At 42.6% G+C, this 18,857-nt stretch overlaps 1 protein-coding gene across 1 annotated transcript in view; it reads right to left on the minus strand.

The window, feature by feature from the left end:
* Nucleotides 1-4,167, minus strand: part of LOC129018315 (leucine-rich repeat-containing protein 37A3-like) — a 30,343-nt gene extending 26,176 nt beyond the window's left edge. The window contains 2 exon segments of the mRNA XM_063657043.1: nucleotides 1,281-3,567; nucleotides 3,570-4,167. Coding sequence (XP_063513113.1) covers nucleotides 1,281-3,567; nucleotides 3,570-4,167 — 2,885 coding nt within the window.
* Nucleotides 4,168-18,857: the final 14,690 nt, after the last annotated feature.

Below are 18,857 nucleotides of genomic sequence, written 5' to 3' on the forward strand. Positions count from 1 at the left end.
CAAAATAAAATAAAATAAAATAATCTTCCTGTTTTAATCATTTAATCTCTCTTGCTTGGAAACTTTCAATGGCTTTCCATACCTCATTGTGTACTCTTTAAGACCCAAGTAAACTTTTAGCTTATCCATGTAGATTTCCCTGATCTCCACACCTCAAGGATCACAGATTCTGGTAAATTCTAGCACTGATGGTATGCATTATACTTTAGTAATTAATTATATACACCTCCCTTTTTATGCCTATTCTCTTTCTTCCCTCCTATCATTTTCATGTTCTGCAGACGACAGCATACTTCATCCTGGGTTTGACACAAAATGAGTGCTACATATAATAAAGCCAGGGACAAAGATGAGTTCTGGACATAACTAAAGGATGGAGTAATCATGCTAACAGCCAACACTCCTACATATGCTAGGCACTGATGAAGTGTTTCATATATTCACTCACCTAAATTTCACAACAATCCTATGAAATGGTAACTAGCATAATCCCCAGTTTAAAGGTGAGGAAATTGAGTCACAGAGCAGAATAACTTGCTCTGGATCACCAAGCTAATAAACAGACCTGGGTTCAAACCCAGGCAGCCTGGCTCCAGAATCAACTCTTAACCACTTAGAGCATCATCACTGAGATCGGGAGAGTGACAGGCTGCTGTAAAGAGGGTGAAGCAGGCCAGGCATGGTGGCTCATGCCTGTAATCCCAGCAATTTGGGAGGCTAAGGTGGGTGGATCGCCTGAGGTCAGGAGTTCAAGACCAGCCTGACCAACATGGAGAAACCCCGTCTCTACTAAAAACACAAAAAATTAGCCAGGTGTGGTGGTGCATGCCTGTAATCCCAGCAACTCAGGAGGCTGAGGCAGGAGAATCACTTGAACCTGGGAGATGGAGGTTGTGGTGAACCAAGACCGTGCCATTGCACTCCAGCCTGTGCAACAAGAGCAAAACTCTGTCTCAAAAAAAAAAAAAAAAAAAAAAAAAAAAACAGGGTGAAGCGAAAATAGGAGCAGAGCAGCGGTTAAGCAATGATGTGATGGGGCTAAATAAGAATGGATAAGAAAACGAGTAAGAGTAAAAGACTGGAGTAAAAGTAAAAGACTGGAGAATGGGTCTAACATTAAAGGAGAATGAGGAGAAGGGAGAGTTGACAAGCAAAGGTGAAAGCAGAAAGTCAGTTGTCAGTACGGCTTGGGGAGATAAAGAAGGCCCAGGAAGACCTCCAGGAAAAGGCTGCCATGTCAGGCAACACACAGAGGATGATTGAGGAAAGGTGATTCTTACAAGGTGGTGAAGATGCCATTGTAGGTGTTGGGCTCTGGCACAGGCACTTGGCGGAGCCTCTGCTTTGGGCTGAGATCAACACATGACAGAGTCTCATCTCCACAGGTACAGAGCTCACATATGTTGTTGCTTGTGGAGGCCATCTGTTCCTCTGGTGCAGTTTCAGACTGCACCAATGAATTCTGCGAAGATTCTAACTTTGTAGGTGGACCTGTGACTTCAGTCAGGCTTCGATGCAGAGTCTGAACCTGGTCTAGACGAGGAGCTGTAGTCTTCTCCAGGACTGTGGAATGTCCAATCTCTGTAGTGGGTTCTGGAGTTATGGCAAGCCCCGGGTCTGGAGGCTGAGCTGAGGTTTCCTCCTTGGTTGGAGATGGTTTAACCTCTGTAGTAGGCTCTGTAGTTTTGCTAAGCTCCAGGTCCAGAGGTTGAACTGTGGCTTCAGTCAGGTGTGAATGCTGAGCCTGACCCTTGTCTGAAGGTGGAAGTGTCACCTCAGGGTGTTCTGGAGGAGGAGCTATAGTCGTCAGGGCTGTAGAAGATTCAACCTCTGTTGTGGATTCTGGAGTGGTGGTAAGCCCCAGATCCAAAGGTTGAACTGTGGCTTCAGTCAGGTGTGAATGCTGAGTCTGAACCTGGTCTGGATGTGGAAGTGTCACCTTAAGATGCTTTGGAGGAACTATAGTCCTCTTCAGGGGTGTAGAATGTTCAGCCTCCATAGTGGGTCCTGGAGTGATGGTAAGTCCCAGGTCCAAAGGTTGAACTGTAATTCTGGGTGACATTGGATGCTGAGCTTGATCCTGACCTGGTGTTGGAATTGTTACCTCTTGATATACTACAAGTTGGGGTACAACTTTCTTAGGAGGCTGAGTTGGGGTCTCCTGCATGGTTGGAGAAAGTTCAACCTCTGTCGTGGATTCTGGAATGATGGTAAGTCCCAGGTCCAAAGGTTGAATGGTGACACTGGGCAATGTTGAATGCTGAGCTGGATCCTAGCCTGGTGTTGGGACTGTCACCTTATAATGAGCTGGAGGTTGAGCTGCAACTTCCTTAGGTGGCTCTGGAAGCTGAACTGGGACCATTTGCTGCCTTGAAGGTTCTACCTCCTTAGGGGCCTCTGGAGCCTGAACTGTGGCCTCCTGCTGGGTCACAGAAGGTTCTGCCTCCACAGGGGGCTCTGGAATCTGAGCTGGAACCTCCTGCTGAGTTACAGATGGTTCTACCTCCTGAGGGAACTCTGGAGGCAAAGATGGGGCCATCTGCTGGGTCAGAGAGGGTTCTATCACCATAGCGGGGTCTGAAGACTGAGCAGGGACTGTCTGCTGGACTGGAGAGGATTCTACCTGTTTAGGTGGCTCTAAAAGCCGAGTTGGGGCCTGCTGTAGGACTGGAGATGGTTCGACCTTCTCAGGTGGCTCTGATGGCTGAGCTGGTATCTCCCACTGTGGTGGAGGACTGACCTCTTCAGTGGATTTCCGAGGATGACCTGAGGCTTCCTGCTGAGTTGCAGATGGTTCAACCTCCTTAGGGGGCTCTGGTGGCCCAGCTGGGAACTCTTGCTGGACTGGAGAAGGTTCTGCCTCCTTAGGGGGATCTGGAGTCTGAGCTTTAGCCTCCTGGTGGACTGGAGAAGTTTCCACCTCTGCACTAGGCTCTGTTGCTATGGTGAGCTGCACGTGTGGAGGCTTAACAGAGACATTGGGAAAATCTGAATGCTGAGTTTGATGGTGACCTGGAGGTGAAACTGGGATTTCATGATGTTCTGGGGACTGAGCTGGGGTCTCCTGCTGGGTTGGAGAAGATTCAACCTCCCCAGAAGACTCAGAAGGCTTAGCTAGCTGCTCCTGCTCACTGGGGGAAAGTTCAGGCTCTATAGGAGGACCTGGAGGCTCAGTTGGGGCCTCCTTTTGGATTGAAGATGGTTCCATCTCTTCTGGAGGCAGAGCTGGGGCCTCCTGCTGGGTTGAAGGTTCTACCTCCTGAGGGAGCTGTAGAAGCTGCGCTGGGGCTTCTTCCTGGAGTGAAGAGGACTGGATGTCTTCAAGGGTCTCTGGATTTTTACTTTTGGGCTCTAGATGGAATTGAGAAAGTCCAACTTGCTCAGGAGGCCCTGGAGGCTCATCTGCATTCACCCAGAGCTCTGGAGGCAGGCTGCCAGGATACAGTGTGTCCATACTCAAATATTCATCCTGCAAAGTCTGCTTCTGATGCTGAGGTTTGGATAATTGGTGTGGAATCCCAACAATCTCAGCAAGGCTCCAACGCTCAGCTAGATCTTTCTTCTCAGCGAAACAACAAATTTGGTTGGTTTTGAAACCTTACTGTCTAGTGAAACAAGTATTTCATCTGCCTGATGACCTGCAGCCCGATCTAGATCTGCAGTTTGAACCTTACTTTTGAGGCGAGGAAGCTGAACTAGGGCCCGGTTCTGATCCCGGTCCAGCAGTGGAACCACCTCTGGGAGCCTTTCTTGCGGAGTCAGCTTGTCATTTAAATACTGATGTGCAGCCAAGAACTGCTCTGGCCCCAGGGGCAGCTCTCCAGCTGAATCCGTGTTCAGGAATGGAGCCAAATTTTCAGTCGATTCCTGGGGCAGGGATGACATCTGTGAAGAAGCAGAGGGCCCCAGGTAATCAAAGTCCCCCGGGGCTGCTGGGGGAGCAGGTGCATGGGGAGATTCCCACGGGAGATGGGAGGAGCAGGAAGACCAGGGCTCAGGTGGCCCCAGGGGTTTAGAGGTCAGCTGGAGCGGGTCCTTGACCCACACCAGAGGCTGAGCCTCCTTGACTAGTAGACACAACAGTTGCCACGTAAGGAGGGGTCATGGGCCCCAGAAACGCAGCCAAGACATGACACACGCTGGTGCTATGCACTCAACGAGAGCCATGCTAAAAACTCTTCATGCTAAAAACTCTTCATGCTAAAAACTCTCAATAAATTCATGCTAAAAACTCTCAATAAAACAACCCTTCATGCTAAAAACTCTCAATAAATTAGGTATTGATGGGATGTATCTCAAAATAATAAGAGCTATCTATGACAAACCCACAGCCAATATCATACTGAATGGGCAAAAACTGGAAGCATTCCCTTTGAAAACTGGCACAAGACAGGGATGCCCTCTCTCACCACTTCTATTCAACATAGTGTTGGAAGTTCTGGCCAGGGCAATTAGGCAGGAGAAGGAAATAAAGGGTATTCAATTAGGAAAAGAGGAAGTCAAATTGTCCCTGTTTGCAGATGACATGATTGTATATGTAGAAAACCCCATTGTCTCAGCCCAAAATCTCCTTAAGCTGATAAGCAACTTCAGCAAAGTCTCAGGATACAAAATCAATGTACAAAAATCACAAGCATTCTTCTACATCAATAACACACAAACAGAGAGCCAAATCATGAGTGAACTCCCATTCACAATTGCTTCAAAGAGAATAAAATACCTAGGAATCCAACTTACAAGGGATGTGAAGGACCTCTTCAAGGAGAACTACAAACCACTGCTCAAGGAAATAAAAGAGGACACAAACAAATGGAAGAACATTCCATGCTCATGGGTAGGAAGAATCAATATCGTGAAAATGGCCATCCTTCCCAAGGTAATTTACAGATTCAGCGCCATCCCCATCAAGCTACCGATGACTTTCTTCACAGAATTGGAAAAAACTACTTTAAAGTTCATATGGAGCCAAAAAAGAGCCCGCATCGCCAAGTCAATCCTAAGCCAAAAGAACAAAGCTGGAGGCATCACACTACCTGACTTCAAACTATACTACAAGGCTATAGTAACCGAAACAGCATGGTACTGGTACCAAAACAGAGATATAGATCAATGGAACAGAACAGAGCCATCAGAAATAATGCCACATATCTACAACTATCTGATCTTTGACAAACCTGAGAAAAACAAGAAATGGGAAAAGGATTCCCTATTTAATAAATGGTGCTGGGAAAACTGGCTAGCCATATGTAGAAAGCTGAAACTGGATCCCTTCCTTACACCTTATACAAAAATCAATTCAAGATGGATTAAAGACTTAAATGTTAGACCTAAAACCATAAAAACCCTAGAAGAAAACCTAGGCATTACCATTCAGGACATAGGCATGGGCAAGGACTTCATGTCTAAAACACCAAAAGCAATGGCAACAAAAGCCAAAATTGACACATGGGATCTAATTAAACTAAAGAGCTTCTGCACAGCAAAAGAAACTACCATCAGAGTGAACAGGCAACCTACAAAATGGGAGAAAATTTTCGCAACCTACTCATCTGACAAAGGGCTAATATCCAGAATCTACAATGAACTCCAACAAATTTACAAGAAAAAAACAAACAACCCCATCAAAAAGTGGGCGAAGGACATGAACAGACATTTCTCAAAAGAAGACATTTATGCAGCCAAAAAACACATGAAAAAATGCTCACCATCACTGGCCATCAGAGAAATGCAAATCAAAACCACAATGAGATACCATCTCACACCAGTTAGAATGGCAATCATTAAAAAGTCAGGAAACAACAGGTGCTGGAGAGGATGTGGAGAAATAGGAACACTTTTACACTGTTGGTGGGACTGTAAACTAGTTCAACCCTTGTGGAAGTCAGTGTGGCAATTCCTCAGGGATCTAGAACTAGAAATTCCATTCAACCCAGCCATCCCATTACTGGGTATATACCCAAAGGACTATAAATCATGCTGCTATAAAGACACATGCACACGTATGTTTATTGCAGCATTATTCACAATAGCAAAGACTTGGAACCAACCCAAATGTCCAACAATGAGAGACTGGATTAAGAAAATGTGGCACATCTACACCATGGAATACTATGCAGCCATAAAAAATGATGAGTTCATGTCCTTTGTAGGGACATGGATGAAATTGGAAATCATCATTCTCAGTAAACTATCGCAAGAACAAAAAACCAAACACTGCATATTCTCACTCATAGGTGGGAATTGAACAATGAGAACACATGGACACAGGAAGGGGAACATCACACTTCGGGGACTGTTGTGGGGTGGGGGGAGGGGGGAGGGATAGCATTGGGAGATATACCTAATGCTAGATGACGAGTTGGTGGGTGCAGCGCACCAGCATGGCACATGTATACATGTGTAACTTACCTGCACATTGCGCACATGTACCATAAAACGTAAAGTATAATAATAATAATAATAATAAAGAAATTTAAAAAAAATCACCTCTGAGATGCTCATGCCCCTTATAAGCGTGCGCCCCGCCCTGTCTTTATGACACCTTTATTTATGCCACTTTTATTAGGCTCGGGTCCAGATCTGCTCCGTGTTAACAGGGCAATCTTATGTCATAATCCCACCCAAGCACCCCTTCCCACCCCGCCCGGCCGGAACACCCCTCCCCTCCCCTTAGTGAGGAAAGATTTGGGCCGCAGACCGGGGTGGTCCCAGGACTCCAGTGGCCTGCTGTTGTGGGGTGGGGTGGGGGCACGGCAGAGCTTCCCAAGGAAGTCACAGGACCTCGCCTTGGGATCTTCAGAAGTTCTAGTCCAGTTCTGGCAGCCTGAATTCTTCCTCCTCCGAGGTGAAATCCGAGAATACTCTTCCTTCCGGGGAGAGCAACTGACCTGCAAAATGGGCGCCAGTTAGGGTGGCAGGCAGGATGCACGTTACAGTCATTTATTCCAAAATGTTGCCATTTTCGCTAAACTGTTGCATGTTTGATAATTAATTCACCACCCTATTAGGTAGGATCTGCCAGGGAATAACAAGGACTCCAAATTTTCTGTAGGAGGGGTGTTGGGGGTGGGCAATTCAGTCTGGGAGAGAACGTCTTAATCCGAGGGAAGAGCCCTTTGCACTAGCCTGGCAGGAGGCTGAACTGTCATCCTGCCTTAACTCAACACAGCCATTATCCTAGAAGTTACAGCGCCACCCTTCAGAGATCTACCCTCTGTGCACACATGGAGAAGAGGCTTAGGTTGTTAAAGTCAGCATGTTAAATAATTTCCTGAAATGCTACTATAACTAGAACCCAGCTGACTTCCCCCACAGCCCTTACCTATTTTATTACTGTCTGGCACAATTATCAGCATGTAAACTCCAAGAAGGCACTTCATCTTATTCCAGTGCCTAGCACAGGCACAGGGTGCATAGTGATGGTTTTAAAATTGAAGGGGGGCTGTGCACAGTGGCTCACACCCATAATCCCACAACTCTGGGAGGCCGAGGTGGGTGGATCACTGAGGTCAGAAGTTCCAGACCAGCCTGATCAACATGCTGAAACTCCGTCTCTACTAAAAATACAAAATTAGCCAGGCGTGGTGGTGCATGCCTGTAATCCCAGCTACTCGGGAGGCTCAAGCAGGAGAATCACTTGAATCTGGGAGGCAGAGGTTGCAGGGAGCCGAGATCGCAACATTGCCCTCCAGCCTGGGCAACAAGAGAGAAACTCCGTCTCAAAAAAATAAAGTAAAATTGAAGGGATTCCAAGATTCGCCTCATTTAGGGATGGATCTATTGTTATAATCAGATTTCTGAAATCAGTGCTAACTTCCTCTCACATTTCACAGGAAGCTAGACTTCTTAAAGCTGGAGGTTTCCTTGGTGGGTTTTATTTAAATTGAATTAAAATAATTATTTTACAGGGAAAAACTTCAAAACACTTTGCAACTTTGGAGTGAAAGTTAAATAAAACACTCCAGCCCCAAATTAAGTTCCCATTGAAATGAAACTTTTGCTCCTTTTTTTAAAAAAAATCCATAAATAGTAAATGATTACTGTTTTCTTTTGAGATTAATTTAGAAACTTAATCCCTATTTAAGAGCTTTCATATGCAGTCATGCATTGCTTGCCATGTGAAGAGCTTGAGAAATGTGTCAGGTGATTTCACCACTGTGCTAACATCATAGTGTATACTTACACAAACCTAGGTGGTGTAGCCTACAGCATACCTAGGATATACGGTATAGCCTAGGCTACAAGCCTGTACTGTATGTTACTGTACTGAATATTAAAGGCAACTGTAACACAATGGCAGGTATTTGTGTATGTAAACATGGAAAAGGTACAGTTAAAATAGTGTATAAAAGATAAAAATGGGGCCCAGGCGCAGCGGCTCACACCTGTAATCCCAGCACTTTGGGATGCAGAGGTGGGTGGATCACCTGAGGTCAGGAGTTCGAGACCAGTCTGGCCAACATGGTGAAGAACAGTCTCTCCTAAAAATACAAAAATCAGCTAAGTATGGTGGCGCGTGCCTATAATCCCAGCTACTCAGGAGGCTGAGGTAGGAGAATCACTTCAACCCAGGAGGTAGAGGTTGCAGTGAGCTGAGATCGTGCCATTGCACTCCAGCCTGGGCCACAGAGTGAGACTCCATAACAACAACAACAACAACAACAAAGATAAAAATGGTACCTGCCTGTGTAGGGATAGCTCCTTTATACTCCTATGGAACCACCATCATATATGTGGTCTATTGTTGACCGAAACCTCATTTTGCAGCACGTGATTGTAAATGATTGATAGAAAGATCTTCAGCAAAATAGTCCACCCAAGGTATACGGGAGATAATGAGATCCAAGCAATAAGCCATATTTGAAAGGCATTATAGTTTTTGAAAGCCGTAGCACAATCAGTCTTAAGGCCAGTTACATTCCCCCCACATCTCTGGTATCCTGTTTGAAGGGAGTTCTAAAAAGGCCTGTGTTCAAGCAGCCCAGCATCCCTTACTCCTGGGGCCAGGAGAGACTAACCCCTCTCCTGTGTCCACAGCTGTAGTAATACAGTACTCAGTTCTGCTTTCCAAACTTCAAATAAGGGGTCAGAGCCAAGAGTCAAGACTTTAGGAAAGCCCCAGAAATATCCTGCACTCAAAAAGCAGTTTCAGAGTTTCACATTTTCCTCAGAATGAAACAAATTATCCTCCAAATTCTGCTGCTTGTTTTGAATTATGGTTACACTGGCTATGTTATCCGACCCTTGAGTTTTGTTTTCTGAGATGGAGTTTTGCTCTTGTCGCCCAGGCTGGAGTGCAATGGCATGATCTTGGCTCACCACAACCTCCACCTCCTTGGTTCAAGCGATTCTCCTGCCTCAGCTTCCAGAGTAGCTGGGATGCATGCACCACTGTTTCCCCCATGTTGGTCAGGCTGGTCTTGAACTCCCAACCTTAGGTGATCCACCCACCTTGGCCTCCCAAAGCACTGGCATTACAGGTGTGAGCCACTGTGCCTGGCCCTGTTACCTTTGAGTTTTTATCTCCACATACTTGAATTAAACTGTAGTTCTTCCCATCTGACATCTACAGTCTCTCCACTGGGTCTGTACTCCACAGCTATTTTACCACTTTCTGAAATAAAGTTAGCAAGTATCAGTTCAGAATCTTCTTCATTCTAAAACTTCCTGAATATAATGATAGCACCCCACAATGAGACATTCTTTTGGTTTCTAAAAGCAGAAAATAAGAACATTTTCCTGGAAGTGTCCTTATCATATGCTTCCTTTTTTTTTTTTTTTTTGAGACTGGGTCTCACTCTGTCACCCAGGCTGAAGTGCAGTGGCACTAGCATAGCTCACTGCAGCCTGGAATTCCTGGGCTCAAGTGATCTTCCTGCCTCAGCCTCCAGAGTAGCTGGGACTACTCCCCTGTGCCCAGCTAATTCTCTTTTTTAGAGACATGGTCCTGCTTTGTTGCCCAGGCTGGTCTCGAACTCCTAGCTTGAAGTGATCCTTCCGTCTTGGCCTCCCAAATTGCTGAGATTTTAGGCGTGGGTCACCATGTCCGGTCTCACAGCTCAGTTTTTAACATATGTATGAAATATCAACTGTGTTTGGTTCAAAGGACTTTATGATCTTACAGATAAGAACTAAGGAATAATAACATAAGAAATAAAAAATGTGGACACAAAAATGTTCAATCACAATATGACTAAATGGTAAGGCATCAGGTTGGGGGTCGAAGTAAGTTCAAATCCAAAATAGAGACCATGGGCTAGTAGACACTTCACGTTAGAAGCATGGCTAGGTGTCTACTCCCTGAGAACCAAAATTTCACCAGATACAATGAACAAAGCTTCAGAGAGAGAGAGAACATTTGAACATTTTATTGGGAGAAAATGGCCCACATGCTCTACAGATAATACAACTTCCTTCAAGGCAAAGTAGAGCTATAATGCTTTTGGTCTAAGAAGTTTTCAGTGTGTGCAAGGGATACCTTTGCATAAGAGGGAGAGGTAAACAACCCACACATTTAGCTTGGTTATTAAAGGTCCTCCTTCCCTATAACCTGATAGATTATTTCCCCTAAGATCCAGATGAGTACACATTAGATGAAATTCCAGAAGTTATCTTCAAACTTTGCTACTCATTGAATGTCATGAAGATCCTAGAAAAAAAAGAACAAAACAAAAAACAACCTTGCTACTCAACAAGGGATTGATATTATCACATCTGAGAGAAATTCAGAATCTCAGGCCTAAACCCAGGCCTACTAAATTAGGATCTGCAGTTTCTCACAATCTTCAGGTGATTTCTGTGGTGATGAAAGTTTGAAAAGTTGCCTTGAAACAGTCCTTCCTAAAACTGAAGTGGAGGTGCAGCAAAAATCATCTGGTAAATTGTTAAAAGTAATCTCAAATGCAACCCAAATTTACAGAATCCCAGGTGAAGCTCAGTAGTCTGTATTTTTATCCTTCTCCCCAAATAATTGTGATGTGCAGGCCAGTTTGGAAACCACTGCTTTAAAGAAAATGGATACTCCCCTTACCAAGTAGAAAGTAGGATTTTGGAAACTCATGCAAGGGAAGCAAAAAGATGCCTCAGGAGGCATGATTACAACAGGATTGATGCAAACGGAAGCCGAAGCTTAACCACAGACATTAATATACGCCTACAAAAGAAAATGCTAAGGAAGTCAAGTGGTCTGCATGAATTCTGAAGAAAAACGGAGAACCAAAGACCAAAATTTGTCAATGAATTTCCAGCACAGCCCTAGGTTACAGGAGTGAATTTCTTGACTGAATGACACAGACTCTGGACCACCTGATCGGTTATTACCTTAATGGAGGAATTATATTACAATGTATAGGTACTTTAATTAGAATGACCTGGCAGTTACTGAGGCAAAATTTTCCGCTCCTTTGTATTCTGTAATACAAGAAGGATCTACATGGATGTTCTCTGAACTGTTTGAATGAACTGGTCAACGGCACTCATCATGCCTTGGGTTTTAAATCTGCATTGTGGTCATAATCTGTTATTTAATTAATTTCTCATATTTTAAATAAAAAGTTTGCCTATATATTTTAGATAGAAATTACCTTACTTGGCTGAAATTCTGAGAAATCCTAGACGGTTTTCAAGGCCGGGCTCAAATGTCACCTCTACTACCCTTTGCTGTGCCTCCTGGCGCTGTGCTTCTGACACTTTGTACAGTTCTCCATGACAGCGTGAGCACAATTATATTACAGGCAATTACTCATGCCCCCCTGGCTCATTTTTGACTCCTTTAGAGCACAGATCATGTTTTAGTTATTGTAGTAACTAAAACAATATTTGTTCAACCAATGACACCCATAAACAAAAGTACCCACTGAGGGCAGAGATGCAGGGGTAAAGTCATGCCAAGATTAAATCCCAGAAACCATTGTAGGCTTTTCAGAGTTGACCCCTACATTTATTGTATTCTAAAAAAAAAAATTACAGTGTTTTCAGACTTCTAGACTTCAAAAGACAACTCTCTATATAATGTATGTTTCTAGAAGGAAAAAGTGTAACATTGTCCCCTTATTTCTAATTGGTATCTGAGAAAAGAGGCCTCACTCAGTATTGGTATAGGGAAGGGGGAAGTTCATTTCCAGCAGAAGTTAATACTCCAGAACTAATAAAATCTAATTATTTAATCTGCTATTACACATCTATAAACCATGAATGGCATACAAGGATTCACCTTTTGATGTGGAATAGTGTCCCAATCTGGTATTAACGTTATTACTGAACAAGGCTGTGCTCTTTGAGTACATTCCATTTGCCCCCAATCCCTGTCTTCTGTGTCAGTAATAATATAAAAATCACCAGCTAGCTTTTATAGGTGCTTTCTTTTTTTTGAGACAGTCTTGCTCTGTCGCCCAGGCTGGAGTGCAGTGGCACAATCTTGGCTCACTGCGACCTCCACTTCCTAGGTTCAAGCCACTCGCCTGCCTCACTCCCAAGTAGCTGGGATTACAGGAGGCCACCACCACACCTGGCTAATTTTTATATTTTTAGTAGAGATAGGGTCTCACCATGTTGGCCAAGCTGGTCTCAAATTTCTGACCTCAAGTGATCCACCCACCTAGGCCTCCCAAAGTGCTGAGATTACAGGTGTGAGACACCATGCCTGGCCTATAGAGTGCTATTTGCCAGACACTGTGCTGAGCACTTTAAAGTGCATTATCTTATTTTATCCTCAGATCAGCTCCATAAAATAGCTACCATTATTACCTCTACATGTATATAGATATAGGTATCTATCTATCTATCTATCTATCTATCTATCTATCTATCTATATACATATATTGGAAGTCTCACCAGTGTTTTAACTTGTGCTTTCAACCACTATACATATTTTAAAGAGTGTAAGAGGAGAAACAACCATTTGTATTTTAAAATTTTCCCAGATACCATTTCTGCTGCTCTTTCTTTATCTCTGAAGTTCTAGTATTACCACTGGTATAATTTTCCTTTGGCCTAAAGACCTTCTTATACATTTATTTTAGAGCAGAACTTCTGACAACACATTCTCTTAGATTTTCTTCATCTGAAATGTCTTTTTTCTTTTTCTTTTTGCCTTAATTGTTGAAGGGTATTTTTGCTGGATATAGAATTCTGGACTGACATTTCTCTCAGTACTTTAAAGATGTTCTGCAGTTACTTGAATCGCTGAAAGGCTTAAAGTTGGGGACCGGCTCTATCACATACATGTTTTACAGAAAGGTTCATTGCTTTTATATCTTCATTGTGGACCATAGCCTTTATCATCACTAAATCTTTGTCTCATTTATGAGTTTTTAAATTTTGCTTTGAACCTAAACTTTTATAACTCCTTTCTTTTTATTTCCTACAATATAGAGTTTATCGGGGACAACATGGGCAGTTGGAAATACGTAACTCGAGTTTAGAAGAGAGGTCTAGGTAGGAAAATGGATCTAGAAGTCATTGATATTTTGGTGGTAATTGAGTCAAGTGATAATTAGGGGAAAGTTGAGGTAACTAAATGCTGAGGACTATCACATGTAAGAGAGATGTTTGAAGGAGGAAAAACAGGTCAAGGAAATTGGGTCATGAGTGGCAACAGGCAATTTAAGAAGGATGTAGTGGCCAAAGGTATCATACATGCATTGTATATGTATGTAGATATATATCTTTCAATGTATGTGGATATATGTCTACATACATATACAATGTATGCATGTAGATATACATTGAAAATATAGATACATATCTATGTATCTACATACATTGAAAGTGTATATAGATATATACACACATACACACACAGAAACATATATACAATTATAAGGGAGGGGGACTAGAATAAAGAAACCTATATGGTTGCAATATTTTTACGTTTTATTTAGATGTAAAAGGCTAACTCTAAGTAGGTAGGTTAGGTATATATTTTGTAATTCCTACAGCAAAAACATAGCACAGATATGACCAAAAGCCATTTAATAAAACATAGCACTAAAAAATATTCAATTAATCCAAAAGTAGGCAGAAAAAAGAAACAGAAGAAACCCCCCAAAAAAGAGATAATCAGAAAGCAAATAATAAAATAGGAAACCTAAATCCAGTCATTATCAATCATATTAAATGTAAATGTTCCAAAACATATTAACTAAAAGACGCTGTCAGATTACATTTAAAAGAAAAATAAAAAAACAAGAAACCATTTGAAAATATAATGATGTGGCCAGGTATGGTGGCTCACACCTATAATCCCAGCATTTTGGGAGGCTGAGGTGGGCAGGTGGCTTGAGCCCAGGAATTCAAGACCAGCCTGGGCAACATGGTGAAACCCCATCTCTATTTTTACAAATTGAAAACTAAACGAGTATCATGATATATAGATTAAAAGCAAAAGGGTAGAGAAAGATGTCATCCTAACACTAGTCAAAAACAGTATTATATCACTAACATAAAACACTAATTTTATATTAGTATTAAATAATGGTTTTTTGTTTGTTTGTCTGTCTGTTTTTGAGACAGGGTCTTGCCCTGTTACCCAGGCTAGAGTGCAATGGCATGATCTCGGCTCACTAAAACCTCTGCCTCCCAGCTTCAAGCAATTCTCCTGCCTCAGCCTCCCAAGTAGTTGGGATTACAGGTGCCCGCCATCGCGCCTGTCTAATTTTTGTATTTTTAGTAGGGACGGGGTTTCACCATCTTAGCCAGGTTGGTCTGGAACTCCTCACCTCAGGTGATTCACCCACCTCAGCCTCCCAAAGTGCTGGGATTACAGGTGTGAGGCACCATACCCGGCCTGTATGTATGTATGTATGTATGTATGTATGTATGTATGTATGTATGTATTTATTTAGAGATGGAGTCTTGCTCTGCTTCCCAGGCAGGGATGCAGTGGTGTGATCTCAGCTCACTGCAATATCCACCTCTTGGATTCAAGTGATTCTCTTGCCTCAACCTTCTGAGTAGCTGGGACTATAGAAGTGTGCCACCACGCCAGCCTGTTTTTCTACATTTAGTAGAGATGGGGTTTCACCATGATGGCCGGTCTGGTCTCGAACTCCTGACCTCAGGTGATCCACCCATCTTGGCCTCCCAAAGTGCTGGGATTACAGGCATGAGCCACCATGCCTGGCCAAATAATGGTTTTTAGTATAATGATTATTACCAGAAATAAAGATTATTTCAGAATGATAAAGGGGTCAAATAATCATCAAGAGGACAAAACTGTAAATGTTTCTGCATCTAATAACAGGGCCTCAAAATACAGGACGCATAAACAGAATTTCAAGGAGAAAGAGAACAAACCCATAACAATCGTTGTAGACTTCAACACTCCTTTCTCAGTAATCACTAGAACAAGCAGACAGGAAATCAGCAAGGATACAGAAGACCTTAACACGATCAACCAACTTGACCTAATTATTATTTATGAAACACTTTACCTAACGGCAGCAGAACACATCTTTCCTATTACAAACTGAACATTCACCTAAAAAAGGTTTCAGGCCATATACAAACCTCTAAATTTTTTTTTTAATTCATCATACCAAGTATGTTCTCTAACCATAATGGAATTAAATTAGAAACCAACAACAGATATCTGGGAAATCCCTAAATGTTTGAAAATTATGTTTTAAAACAAATCATTGGTCAAAGAGTAAGTCATAATAGAAATTTTACTATATTGTGAACCAAACGAAAATGAAAATAAAATATATATCACAAATTCTAAGATATGTTTTAAAAAGTGCACAAAGGGGCTGGGCGTGGTGGCTCATACCTGTAATCCCAGCACTTTGGGAGGCCGAGGCAGGTGAATCACCTGAGGTCAGGAGTTTGAGACCAGCCTGGCCAACATGATGAAACCCCATCTCTACTAAAAATCCAAAATTAGCTGGGCGTGGTGGTGGGCGCCTGTAATCCCAGCTACCTGGGAGGCTGAGGCATGAGAATCATTTCAACACGGGAGGTGGAGGCTGCAGTGAGCCAAGATCGTGCCACTGCACTCCAGCCTGGGCAACAGAGCAAGATTCTGTCTTAAAAAAAAAAAATGAATAAAGGAGCACAATAGTTTAGCCTGGAATCCCAGCATTTTGGGAGGCCAAGGCAGGAGGATTGCTTGAGCCCTAAAGTTCAAGACCAGCCTAGGCAATATAGTGAGACCTCATCTCTACTTGAAAAGAAAGAAAGAAAGAAAAATCAAAGAAAATGAGGTATATATGCACGATAGGATATTATTCAGCCATTAAAAAAGTGAAATCCGGGCCCGGTGTGGTGGCTCACACCTGTAATCCCAGCACTTTGGGAGGCTGAGGCGGGCAGATCATGAGGTCAGGGGTTCGAGAACTGACTGGCTAACATAGTGAAACCCCGTCTCTACTAAAAATACAAAACTCAGCCGGACATGGTGGTGGGTGCCTGTAGTCCCAGCTACTTGGGAGGCTGAGGCAGGAGAATCGCTTGAACCCAGGAGGCGGAGGTTGCAGTGAGCCAAGATTGTGCCACTGCACTCCAGCCTAGGTGACAGAGCAAGACTCCATCTCAAAAAAAAAAAAAAAAAAGGTGAAATCCTTCATCTATAAAGCTGGAGGTTTGGAAAATAAAACCTGTTTGCAGCAACACGGATAGAACTGGAGGACATTATGTTAAGTGAAATAGGCCAAGGACAGAAAGACAAGTACCGCATATTCTCATTCATATGTGAGAGATTAAGAAGTTGATTTCATGGAGATAGGCAGTAGAATGATGGTTACTGGGGGCTGGGAAGCAGGTAGGGATGAAGACAAGTTGATTCATGGGCATAAAAGCTCAGTCAGATAGAAGGAATAAGTTTTAGTTTTTGTTTGCACAGTAGGGTAACTACAGTCAACAATAACTTAGTGTATATTTTAAAATAGCTAGAACATTTGTTATCTTCCCAACACAAAAAAAGGATAAACATCTGAGATGATGGATACCCTAATTAACCTGATTTGATCATTATGCATTGTATGAATCTATCAAAATATTACATGTACCCTTATAAATATGTACACTCTACCTTAAGGAAACAGTGAAAAAAGAAGGTGTGGAACAACAATGAGCATAACAAAATCAGAGAGGAAAATCTTTGTGAACTTGGGTTGGTCAGGCCAGGAATCAGCAAACCATAGCCAATCCACTACCCATTTTTGTAATAATCAAAAGAATAACAATATAATTGATAATTTGTAAATTATGTGAAATTCAAACTGCAGTGTTCATAAAGTTTTATCGGAACAGCTATTCTCATTCACTTACATATTGTCTATGACTGCTTTCATTGCTACAGTGGCAGAGCTGCAACAGGGACAGCAAGGCTGAATATTTACTATCTGACCTTTTACAGAAAAAGTCTGGCAAGATCTGGGTTAGGCAGAGTTGTTAGATGAACACCAAATCTGTAAAAGAAAAAATGTGGTAAATCAGACTTCATCAAAATTTAAAACTTATGCTCTGGGAAAAAGACACTGCTAAGACAATGAAACACAAGGCACAGATGGGGAGAAAATATATGAACATCACACAACCTAACAAAGCACTTATATCCAAAATATATAAAGAACTCTTACCACCCAATAATAAGAAATTGGCCAGGCATGGTGGCTCATGCCTGTAATCCCAGCACTTTGGGAGGCCAAGGCAGGCAGATTGCTTGAGTTCAGGAGTTCAAGACCAGCCTGGGTAACATAGCAAAACCCCATCTCTATTAAAAATACAAAAATTAGCCACACATGGTGGTGGCATGCACCTGTGGTCCCAACTACTTGGGAGGCTGAGGTGGGAGGATCACCTTGAGCCCAAGGTCGAGGGGAATGACAGGCTGCAGTGAGCCGAGGTCATGCCACTGCACTCCAGCGTGGGTGAAAGAGCGAGACTCTGTCTTAAAAAAATAAAATAAAAGAAGAATAACAATAAAGAAAGCAACCCAATTAAACATCTTAAATAAAGATTTTGGTATCTTGGCCAGGCATGGCGGCTCATGCCTGTAATCTCAGCACTTTGGGAGGCCGAGGCAGGCAGATCGCTTGAGCCCAGGATTCGAAATCAGTCTGGGCAACATATCAAAACCCCATCTCTATTTAAAACAAACAAACAAACAAAAAACTAGCTAGGTACGGTGGTGCGCACTTGCAAGCAATCCCAGCTACTTGGGAGACTGACAGGTGGGAGGATGGCTTGAGCCCAGAAGGTGGAGGCTGCAGTGAGTGGTGACTGTGCCACTGCTCTCCAGCCTGGGCAACAGAGCAAGACTCTTATCTCAAAAAAAAAAAAAAAAAAAAGATTTTAGTATTTTTCCATAAACAATGATATACAGATGGCAAATAAAAAGATGCACATAAAAAGAGGCTCAGAACCATTAGTCATTAGGGACAAGCAAATTAAAACCACAAGGAGCTACCACCATATACTTATTAAGGTGGCTAAAAACAACAACAACAACAAAAACTGACAATATCAAGTGCTAGGGAGGATACAGGGCAACCGGAACTCTTCACACATTTGCAGGTAAGAATGAAAAATGGTACAGCTACTTTGGAAAACAGTTTTGGCAGTTTCTTATAAAAATACAACCCAGAAATCATACTCCTAGGTATTTACTCAAGAGAAACAAGTATTGTGTTCATACAAAAAACATGATGGAAATATTTGGGGCAGCTTTATTCATCGCTGCCAAAAACTAGAAATAACCAAAACAATTTTGAATCGGATGAATTGCCGAATTTGGTTGGATCTTGTTTGGCTTTCTGCTTTGCTTTTTAATCAGCCATTTACCAGCAACTGTTGCACAGGCCCGTCAGCACTCGAAGAATAAAAACAAACAGGAGGACCAGGTAAGGTTCCCCTA

This window comes from Pongo pygmaeus, chromosome 19 (assembly GCF_028885625.2).
Source record: "Pongo pygmaeus isolate AG05252 chromosome 19, NHGRI_mPonPyg2-v2.0_pri, whole genome shotgun sequence".
Taxonomy (NCBI): Eukaryota; Metazoa; Chordata; class Mammalia; order Primates; family Hominidae; genus Pongo; species Pongo pygmaeus.